This window comes from Myotis daubentonii, chromosome 18 (genome assembly GCF_963259705.1).
Source record: "Myotis daubentonii chromosome 18, mMyoDau2.1, whole genome shotgun sequence".
Lineage (NCBI taxonomy): Eukaryota > Metazoa > Chordata > Mammalia > Chiroptera > Vespertilionidae > Myotis > Myotis daubentonii.
Window position 1 is genome coordinate 11,543,775 of NC_081857.1, and position 12,091 is coordinate 11,555,865.

The 12,091-nt window shown below is 37.0% G+C and overlaps 1 protein-coding gene across 1 annotated transcript in view; it reads left to right on the forward strand.

The window, feature by feature from the left end:
• The window catches only part of LOC132221249 (membrane cofactor protein-like), a 222,403-nt gene that overhangs the window by 19,968 nt on the left and 190,344 nt on the right, over positions 1 to 12,091 (forward strand). Inside the window, exon 5 of the mRNA XM_059675414.1 lies at positions 1,994 to 2,191. Coding sequence (XP_059531397.1) covers positions 1,994 to 2,191 — 198 coding nt within the window. The remainder of the gene's footprint in view (positions 1 to 1,993; positions 2,192 to 12,091) is intronic.

A 12,091-nucleotide genomic window follows, 5' to 3' on the forward strand; every position in this document is an offset into this window, starting at 1 on the left:
TGAACTTGCAGAAAGAGAGACTAAAAAAACAATCCCATTTACCATTGCACCAAAAAAATTAAGCTACCTAGGAATAAACTTAACTAAGGAGGTAAAAGACCTCTACTCAGAAAACTACAGGACGTTGAAAAAAGAGATAGAGGAAGACATAAACAGATGGAAGAACATACCATGTTCTTGGATTGGTAGAATCAACATCATTAAAATGTCCATACTCTGCACAGCAAAAGAAACCATCAACAAAACAACAACAAAGCCCACTACATGGGAGAATATATTTGCCAATGTTATCACTGATAAGGGTTTAATCTCCAACATTTATAGGGAACTCATACGACTCAACAAAAGGAAGATAAACAATCCAATCAAAAAATGGGCAAAGGACCTAAATAGACACCTTTCAAAAGAGGACATTCAGAAAGCCAAGAGACATATGAAAGCATGCTCAAAGTCACTAATTATCCAAGAGATGCAAATCAAAATAACAATGAGGTACCATCTCACACCTGTCAGAATGGCTATCATCAACAAATCAATAAACGACAAGTGCTGGAGAGGATGTGGAGAAAAAGGAACACTCGTGCACTGCTGGTGGGAATGCAGACTGATGCAGGCACTATGGAAGACAGTATGGAGTTTCCTCAAAAAACTAAAAATGGAACTCCCATTTGACCCTGTGATCCCACTTCTAGGATTATATCCCAAGAAACCAGAAACACCAATCAGAAAGGATATATGCACCCCTATGTTCATAGCAACACAATTCACCATAGCTAAGATCTGGATACAACCTAAGTGCCCATCAGTAGATGAATGAATTAGAAAACTGTGGTACATCTACAGGATGGAATACTATGCTGCTATAAAAAAAGAAGGAACTCTTACCATTTGCAACAGCATGGATGAAACTGGAGAGCATTATGCTAAGAGAAATAAACCAGTCAATGAAGGAAAAATACCACATGATCTCACTCATTTATGGATAATAAAGACCATTATAAACTTATGAACAAAAATAGATACAGAGGCAGAGCTGCCTCGAACAGACTGTCAAACTACAGTGGGAAAGCCGAGGAGGGATGGGGGGCAGGCAGGAGGAGGATGTAAGTGATCAACCGAAGGACTTTTATGCATGCATATAAGCATAACCTATGGACATAAGACACTGTGGGGTAGGGGAGGCCAGGGGGTTGTGAAGGGCGGGGAAAAAAAGGAGACATATGTAATACTCTTTGTAATACTTTAAGCAATAAAAAAAAAGACACCACAGAACTTTTCTGCAGGTGAGTTAGTTCTACTGATCTTCTTTACATTGGGATTAAAGCACAGTTTTTTTTAATACTTATTTACTAAATCATTTTTAAGAACAGTAATCAATATATGTTAACAAATGCAGCATATTTTTTGTCCTAAAATCAAACATTTCCAAAACAGTGGAAAGGTTGTCATTGCTTTATGTTTTTCTAATCTCTTCAGTGTCTGGCTTAAAGGAAGAGCTCCACATTCATTCTGCAGCTTATCAGACAGTCTCAGGCCATTGGAAAATGTCACTGTCCACTCTGAGCATGACAGTGAGAAAAGACAAAATCATGGCCTACCTGAGATTCAGGAATGGCTGTAGCATTTCTCAACTAGCACTGAGTTTTTCTAAGTCTTAAGTTTATTTTCTCATTAAATTGTCAGTGTCTCTTATGCTTGGGAAAACTTAGCACGGTATTACAGATAAATACAAGTGTCTCAGACAGGTATCTTCTATGCATATGCAAGAAAATGGGTTTTATTCTAAAATTTTATTTTTATATTTTTTTATTTCAATTGGGATAATACATTTTTTATAGAAATGAAGTTTCAAATGAATATTAGATTTGTAACTAGATTGTAGAAATCACATGATAATGAACTTATTGAATACAGTTCATAGGACCTTACTAATGCTATCTGAATCTTTCACTTTTTCTTTTGCTTTTCCTGTCCACTTTTTTCTCTTTTTAAGAGATTTTTTGTAACTCACCTACACGTATACGATATGGAGACTTCAACAATAGCCACAGGACTAGATTTGAATATAAAGAAAAAATTATTTATACTTGCAATACTTCGAATGAAACAGATCATTTCACACTTGTCGGAGAGAGCATTCTTGTTTGTATTCGACCGGAAGAATGGAGTAGTGATCCTCCTGAGTGTAAAGGTAATAACATTTCCATTTATTTCCCTCTTATTTGTAAATAGTTGGGAAAGATTTACGACCTTTTATTTTATTTTTATTTTTTAAATACATTTTTATTGATTTCAGAGAGGAAGGGAGAGGGGAGAGAGAGATAGAAACATCAATGATGAGATAGGATCATTGATTGACTGCCAAATTCACACCCTTTACTGGGGATTGAGCCCCAAACCCGGGCACGTGCCCTTGACTGGAATGGAACCTGGGACACTTCTGTCCATGGGTCAGTGCTCTATCCACTGACCCAAACCAGCTAGGGATTACCAACTTTTAGATACTTTGGCCAACACTTAAAAAACAAACAAAAAAATATCCATATCTGTTTGTTCCCCCTGTTAAATAGTTTCTAATCTAATTGTTTATGTGTCAAATCATCAAAAATAGTTCTACTTGTAGAGTTTCCCACTCTTCACCTCACATGTTCTTGGCATTGCTGTTTATGCATTATTAATTACTATGTATATGCATGAATTAAATTGTTGTATTTGGCTTGAGAGCATCAAAAAACACATACTTGTGTTAAGAACGTTTTTTTCTTTAAATCTTAATTATTGAGAGCATTACAGATATCCCTCTTATTTGCCTCCATTGTCCCCATCCATCCAGTTTTCACCCCACCCCAGTTTCCACCACCCTATTTTTTGTGTCCATGGGTAATGCATATCCATATATATAAAAGCCTAAGTGACCAGCCGGCCTGCCGGTAGCTATGATGCCCAATGACCACCAGGGGGAAGACACTCCATCTGGTAGCTATGATGTGCACTGAACACCAGGGGGCAGATACTCAATGCAAGAGCTGAGGAGCTGTGGTGACTGGGCAGCTGCAGTTCTCGGGTGACGCACCTGGAACCAGAGAGGAGGGAGCCCGATTCCGGGGTGCATCACACGATAACCACCCTCTTGCAATCCAGTACCCCTAGGGTGATGTCAGAGACTCGGTTTCGGCCCAATCCCTACAGGCCAAGCCGAGGGACACCAAGTATGAATATCAATTCTTTGGTTGATCTCTTCCTGCCCACCTACCCCCTTCCCTGTGAGATTCCTGAGTCTGTTCCATGTTTTGATACCTCTGGGCTATTTTATTCATGAGTTCATTTTTTTCACTAGCTTTCTTGTTCGTTTAATTTGATTTTTAGTTTCAATTGATGATAGATATGTATTTATTGTATTTGTATTTGTTGTTGTTTTTGTTGGTATTCTTCTTCTTCTTCTAGAATATGCTTCAACATTTCAAGTAATATTGTTTTGGTAGTGATGAATTCTATTACTTTTTTTTCTCTGGGCAGCACTTTTTCTGACCTTCAATTCTAAATGATAGTTTGCTGGGTAGAGAGTAATCTTGATTGTAGAACCTTGCTTTTCACCACTTTGAATATTTCATGCCACTGCCTTCTGCCTGCAGTTTCTGTTGAGAGATCAGCTGACAGTCATATGCAGGCTTCCTCGCAGGTAACTAACTGCTTTTCTCTTGCTGCTTTTAAGATTCCTTCTTTGTCTTTAACCTTTGGCATTGCAATTATGATGTATCTTGGTGTGGGCCTCTATGGGTTCCTCTTGTTTGGGACTCTCTGTGCTTCCTAGACTTGTACTAGTAAGTCCATTTATTTTCACCAGGTAGTGGAAGTTTTCTGTCAAACTAAAAATAATATGTTTTAATATTTGGCAGAATACTTACTTTTCAGAAATGTTTAAGCCACTCTCTATGCTAATTTTTGTACATAAATTTTTATTGTATTTTATTTTTATCATTTTAACCATTTTCAGTGTACATTTCAGTGGCATTAAGTATATTCATATGGTTGTGCAACCATAACTTCTATATATCCAAAACTGAAACATTATACCCATTAAACAACTCTCTATTTCCCTCTCTCTTCAACCGTGGCAATGGCTAGTCCTTTTCTGTGTATTTGACTATTTTAGGTACCTCATGGAAGTGGGATCACTTCTGGTTTATTTCACTTAGCATAATGTTTTCAAGGTTCATCTACCTTGTAGCATGTATCAGAAATTTGTTTTATTTTATACTTGAGTAATATTCCATTGTCTGTTGTTACCACCTCTTTTATTTTTTTTTAATCCATTCACCTGGTGATAGACACTTGGTTTGCTTCCAACTTTTGGCCATTCTGAATATGCTTCTCTGAAAATTGACATTTGAATAACTGTTTGAGGCCTGTTTTCAATTTGGGGTGTACATACCCAGGAGTAGAGCCATTGAGTTATGTGTTTGCTTTTTGAGGAGCAGCCACACTGTTTTCCATGGCAGCTGCACCATTTACACTCCTGCCAGTGACCCAAGAAGATTCCAATTTCTCCACCACTTTACCAATGGTTGTGTGTTTTTTTATATACTAGGCTTCCTAATGTGTATAAAGTAATATGTCATTGTGGCTTTATTTTCATTTTCTGATAACTAGTGATCATATTTTCCTGTGCTTATTGGTGTTTTGTGTATCTCATCTGGGAAAATGTTTCTGCAAGTTCTTTGCACACTTTGATTTGGGGGTCTTTTCTATCACTAAATGTAGGAGTTCGTTATGTGTTTTGGATATTAATCCCTTATCAGGTGTATTATTTGCAGATGTTTCCACCTATTATATGAGTTCCTTTTCACTCTATGTATAATGATCATTGAGAAAAGTTTTTAATTTTGCTGAAGTCCTTCATTTATCTATTTTTGTTGTTGTTCTTGTCCTTGCTCTTGGTGGCACACCCAAAAAATCATAGTCATATCCAACATCATGAAACTTGACTTCTGTGTTTTTTTCTATGAGTTTTATTGTTTTAGCTCTTTGGTCCACTTTGAGTTCATTTTTGTATATGATGTAAGATAAGGATCCAACTTCATTCTTTTGTATGTAGATATTCAGTTTTCAAAGAAGCATTTGTTTAAAAGATTGTCCTTCCCCATTAAATGTTCTTTGCACCCTTCCATATAATCATTTGACCATATATGCACTGGTTTATTTGTGGGCTCTGTATTCTATTGCATTGATCTGTCTGTATTTATGTCTGTAGCACTGTGATTTGATTATTGTAGCTTTTGAGTAAGTTTTAAACTCAGAAAATGGGAGTTCTCTCAACTTTTCCATTTCAAGATTATCCTGGCTATACCTAGTCCCTTGAGGTTCCATCTGAATTCTATGTTGGATTTTTCTATTTCCACAAAAGGCATATTCAAGATGGGGATGGGGATTGCATGTAATCTGTAGGTTGCTTTGTGTAATATCAACATCTTAACCATATCGTGTCTTCCAATGCATGAACACAGGATGTCTTTTCATTTATTTATGTCATCTTTTTCTTTGAGCAGTGTTTCGTAGTTTCCAGTGTAAGAGTGTTTCACCTCTTTGGTTTAGTTTCTTTTTAAGTATTTTATTTCTTTTTTATCTTCAACCAAGGATATGCTTATTGATTTAAAAGAGATGGGAAGGGGTTGGAGATAGACAGAGAGGGAGAGAGAAATAGAGAGAGTGAGAGAAAAAGAACCATGTATTGGCTGCCTCCTGTAGGAGCAAACCTAAGACCTACATTATGTGCCGTGACCAGGAATGAGCCCTGTCCTTTTGGTGTATGACACTACACTCCAACTGAGCCACCGGTCAGGGCAGTATTTTACTCTTTTTTGATGCTATTGTAGATAGCATTGTTTTCTTCATTTCCTGTTTGGTTTGCTCATTGTTAGTATATACAAATGCAACTGATGTTTACTTGTTGATTTCATAGACTGCAACTTTGCCATATTTATTTATCAGCTCCAACAGGTGAGTGTGTGCATGTGTATGTATGCAATCTCTACAGTTTTCTACTTATATAAACGTCGTCTAGGACAGTGGTGATTTTATCTCTTCCTTCCCAAGTTGGATGCTTTCGTTTCTAGCCAAATTGCTCGGATTATAACTTTTGATATTATGTTACATAGAAATGTCAAAAATGCTCATCCTGACTTGTTCCTGGTCTTATGGTGAAAACTTGCAGTCTTTCACCATGATGTTACCTATGAGTATTTCCTAAATGGGCCCCATTATATTGAAATATCTCAGCATTACAGAATAACCTCTAAATCACTTATTAAGCTCTCTCGTATCATTTAAATGTAGGTAGAATCACATTGAATCCATAGGCTAATATTGAGGATACACTACTGATAAATTTGCAATTAATACCACAGAATATTGTCACAAGAAATGGCACTGCAGAGGAAGAAGAATGCTTATGACGATAAATTTATAATTTTTAAAAACATATATTTTTATTGATTTCAGATAGGAAGGGAGAGGGAGAAAGATTTAGAAACATCATTGATGAGAGAGAAGCATTGATCAGCTGTCTCCTGCATGCTCCGTACTGGGGATTAAGCCTGCAACCTGGGCATGTGCCCTTGACCAGAATCAAACCCGGGACCCCTCAGTCTGCAGGCCGAAACTCTATCCTCTGAGCCAAACCAGCTAGGGCTATAAGTTATAATACTTTAAATGAGAGACATTAACATTATTTATATCAGCAAAGTAAATGCTAAGTGATTTTGTGAAAAGACAAACTATCCAAACCTATCATTTTAGGCATCTGTAAGTTTTACTAGTTGTTACTTCTTTTTAAAATTTATTTCTTTTTTTCTTTTAGTAAAGTACACACCCAGTGATGAATCAAGAAATAGAGGTGATGACTTTTATACTATTTTGGTTATAAATAACCCTCCATTCTGAGAGCTTAGAGTTCTCCATGGAAATATCATATTTCAATTATCTGCAGTTAGAGAAGAAACAACGGGTCATCTGATAATTGACATTTGTATTTAGTTTTATGTGCAGATACCATGACAAATGGAAGCAGTAGTATGTGTAGACACATGCAGATAATACGGTTTTTAAGAGGTTCCTCCAGTTCAAATAGTAGATGAGGGAACTTTCTCAATCGCTGTGTTTGTTTGTAGGTTTAAATATATAAAACCTAACTTGCTTTCCATGTGATAGTGCTATTTTGTAATGGCAATTTGTAAATAAATTTTCTTTCTATTCATACCTTGGATACACAAGAGTTTAACGTACTGTAAATTGGGTTGGTATTTTCTACAGCTGGCTGGTGTATCACACTTTATTTAGGCTCATGTAGTTCACACAATATATGTTAAAAGAAAGGATAAAGTATGGTTGAGGCAGTTACATAAAATATTAGGATTTTTGTTGAGTAAGTGAGAAAAATATGTATTACTTTTCTCTACATTAGACTGGTTCTGTAAGGTTAGTCTTTTTATACAATGCACTTTATGCCCCTTAAGCTTTCCCTATGAAACAGTTGTCAAAGGGTCCTTGTGCCAGTAAATCCAAATCCATTTAAATTCACTAAACACTTGGTTTTTTAGATGAAATTAAAGGAGCAGAGGTAAACAAGACATTCTATGCTTTGACCTAGAAGAATTTAAGAAAAATAATGACAGTGTAGAAGCAGAGGTAATACTGAACAGTATTTCTAAGACGTAAGCTCTTGTAGTATTACTTATTGCTCTCTGGATAGCCAACAGTGGATGTTCAAGTTTCCATGCATAATTTATCCATGTGTCCCTGTGCTTCATTTGTATTCTTATAGTGTTCTTGTTCATTAAGATTGTGTCTTAACTTGGGGGTGGAGGTGAATGAGGAAGGATTTTTAAGATGATGTGTAGTTGGTGAAGCCTGCAAAGTCGGTTTAAGTAATGACTTAATAGAACTTCATCACGGCTTATTCCACAGACTCACATTTGGGGAACAATGTAAATGAAATTTCTAACAAAATCATAAGAATGATGGGCTGAACCCTGACCTAAGGCAAATAGAACGGGACAAGACATTCTTAAGATGATTTTCCTCTAATGTAGGAAATTCTCATTTCTGTAATAATTTTTCCTAACTTATAATAATTCCAATTTTTATAACCTGGTGGAGTTACTACAGCACAAAACAATGACAAGTGAGGTCCCTCTTAAGAGTTTCAGAAATTGGACGCTAAGCCTGGAATCATATGAGAAGGCTCTGGAATCAAAATGAACTGGCTGCACTAGCAGTCACACTAAACTAGAATGATAAACTTTTCTTTGCTGTAGTTTATAGATGATCTGATCAAAATTAAAGTGTGTCAAATATGTGGAGACCCAGGTGTGCTCAATTACCTTCAAATTGGTTTTATTTTTTCTCAGATGGAGGGCACAGTGGTGTGGTTGTTCTCACTATACGTAAGTGTCCCAAATTTTGATGCCACTAATATCAAAATATTAATGTGAACAAGTGACTATTTTAGTCCATATTGTATTTATAGATTGAAATTAAGTAAACCAATCTAGAATGACCTGACATTTTATTTTTTCTTTATTTTTTTTCTGACCTTTTATATGATTCTACCCTGTGTTGGTATTGTATATTCTTTTGTATTCTACATGTCCATGTAGTAACAAATCTTAATATCCCAAATATGCTTTAAGTAATATTCTAAATTGAGCGAGGACTCTTGCCTGACTTACTGCAGACCCTAAGTAAAACCAGGGAGCTGCATTTAGACAGTGAAGAGTCCAGATAGAATATGAACAAATATGGGCTTAAATAAAATATTATTTTTGCCCACTGAAATGTAACCAACATTCATTTCTGTTGGATTGTGGAACTGGGCATTAGTTTTTAGACTTACATGTCATTTCTTTTCTGGTTTCTTGTAGTTGTTGGCATTGCAGTGGTTGACATCTCTGTATAAATGTCGTCACATCAGGGAGAGAAAATTAAACATCTTTCCTGCACCTGTTGCTGCTTCTCAACTTGATGTCCTTGTGCAGCTTTGGCTGGCTCTCGGGATTGCGTGCTGCTTGTTTTAAAATGTGCTTGTGTGAGTGTGCTGGCAGAATTGCATTTCCTGCTAAAATATTTTCACCTCCTTTTAATATTGTTGTAACAAGACTAATCTGTGCAGAGTTGTTTTAGCTTTTATGACCGTAAGAAAAATTCCTGTGGGGTTTGAGATTTAAATTCTCCAGAAAATCATGGATCTTTATAGTGCCTCCCCTACCCTAGGTTTACTCTATTCTTACAGTGGATTGGGAGCCAGGATTAACTTACAATAGTTCACTGTGGAGACTTTGACTATTCTATTCACTGTAATATTAAGAATGAAAATGTCCTTGTGTCTTTAAAGCATAAATAGTTGTAAAAAGTTATGTAGGTGTCTTATTCAGATCCCAATTTGTTTTCTTTTTATTTAGAGCTGTTATTTATGGATGTTAAGTGAGGATTAAAAGCAACATTGCTTCACTCTCCTTTTGCGTTCTCTTAATTTACTAGCTTGTAGTAAAGCTCAAGGGTAAAACCTAAAGTTGCTGAGACAAATTGACTTTTAAGATGGTTTCTATTTCAGATTATTTTTTATTTGAATATGTTTACATGTGAGATTGATATAAGTATAACTATCATTTATGTTCTATTGTCAAATACTTTCTCAATTACTGAAATACATAGGGAACCCAGTTCACTGTGGAAAAGGTTGTTTAAATGACAGAGATGGAAGGATATTTCAATGACAAGTTTCTTAAACTGGAAGAAATGGGAGCCCCTTTTATGGTTATTTTCTGGAAAATGTGATCTTCAAATCGGGTAAATACAATGCAGGGTGGATGAAGTTTGCTTGTGTCAATGTGCTCATTTCCAGTGTGCTTGATTTCAAATCAGAGTATGTTTCTAATGGGGTCCCACCCTCTCTAACCTTTCCACTCTCACAGTCATGACTCCTGCTCCTCACATCTCAGAGCCTTACATATATCTGGGCTTCTCCACTCCCAGCCCATCACCTGCCTCTCCTGCTCACAGGAGTTCAGTGACACCTACAGCAGAAGTCCAAGTTCCTCAGCGTGATGCTTGAAGACGTTCTACAATTAAATCCCAATTTTTCTCCCCAAGGCTCCACTTTCTGCTGCATTTCTCTAAGTAACACACTGTTAGTCAAGCTGTACCATCTGCCCTGTGCTGCCTTCCTGCTTCCCCGGTGCCTGAGAGGCCTGTGGTCCTGTCAGATCCTGGGCACCTTCCAGAGCCAGCGCCTCATGCCCATTGGGTGAAGCTTTTCCCGATTTCTGCCCAGGTGTCCTATCACCAGGTTGAGGCAACCACATCTGAGTATCTGTAGACACTGCCTGCTAGGAGACATCCTTCCACAGCAGTTTAATGCGTGGGTATGGCTAAGTACTTACAATCCCAAGTGTAACAAGGAAATTATAAAGTTCGATTTGGGTAACTGTTAAGATGTTTTCTTATTTATGCGAAAACCCTTACTCTTGGCATTAAATCAGGTTGCTGCAGCTCTGATCAGGCTCCATGGGACTCAGCCATGGCTGCTATCACTGGCAGAGCTTCCACACAGCGTTTCCCAACATAATGGATCTGCTCTGTGCCCTGGGCAGAGGGATGTTTTTAAAGCTCCCCAAGTGCTTCTAATATGCAGCTAAGGTTGAAAACCTCTCCATTACTGACTCGCAATCCACAATCCATTTCTACATGGAAACTTATAAAGATAGAAAGTAAACTCTTATATTTACTTAAGAAATTTGAGTTTTCATTAAATCAGCCTATGAAAGAAATCAGAAATGCCTAAGTCTTAAATCAAGGACTTGTTGCCTGCCTAACCAAACAACGTTATCTGTGGTTTAAAAATACAAGAAACAATCTTTCTAATACCAACACTGAAAGAAAATTAGCTTGATGATAAACAAAGCACTTTATCAAATTTTATTTGGCTTCAACGTAAGGTTACGCTTTATAATTTTATATTAGCATAAGATATACTGAGAGAACATGCAAGGTGATTAACAATACAAGTCTTCTGCACAAATGCTAAAAAGTCCTGGGAGAGGAGGAATTTTTATTTGCACTGTTAAAGTAGATTGTAGGTTTAAAGAAAATAGGTAACTTTGGTATTTAAAATTTAGTAATGTCTGTCAGCTAGTGTTGTAACTCAGAATGAAGATTTCTACATGTTTTAAGAATTTGCATAAGTGTACTCGAGCAGGATTCTCCTGGTGTGCTCACTTCCTAATTTCATGCAAAATTGAATGATTGTACCCATTTTTGTTCTAACCCACATTGTTTTCATAGTTTCCACTCTCATCCATGAAAGGTAACACTGATATGAAGCTGTCCTTTACAAAATAACAAAACACAAAAACGTTTTTTATTGATTTTTCACAGAGTGGAAAGGAGAGGGATAGGGAGATGGAAACATTGATAAGAGAGAAACATCACCATTGGCTGCTCCTGCACACTCTCTATTGGACATTGAGCCCTCCATCCCTGTATATGTGCTGACCTGGAATGTAAGCAGTGACTTCTTGCCCTAACCGGTTGGCTCAGTGGATAGAGTGTCGGCCTGCGGACTGAAAGGCCCCAGATTCTATTCCGGTCAAGGGCATGTACCTTGGTTATGGGCACATCCCCAGTAGGAGGTGTGCAGGAGGCAGCTGATCAATGTTTCTAACTCTCTATCACTCTCCCTTCCTCTCCATAAAAATCAATAAAATATATTTAAGAAAAGAAAGAAAGAAAGAAAGCAGTGACTTCTTGGCTCCTGGGTGGACTCTCAACTGCTGAGCCACACCAGCCAGGCAAAGCTGTCCTTTTTGTAAATCATAGTACTGCTGCCCTCGTGTGAATGGTTAGAGCATTTGACAATCCCTTCCTTAGCCTTTAAAATTGTCTTTATTCAGAGGTTTGTCATTACTTTCATTACTTTATAATGTCACTTTGAATGTGGTATTAACAACTCTTTTCTGGTTTCCTTTTGTGAAATCAATAATAATAAAAGACTAAGCGACCATTGAAACTGAATGGACAACTGAACAGGCTGTGTGGG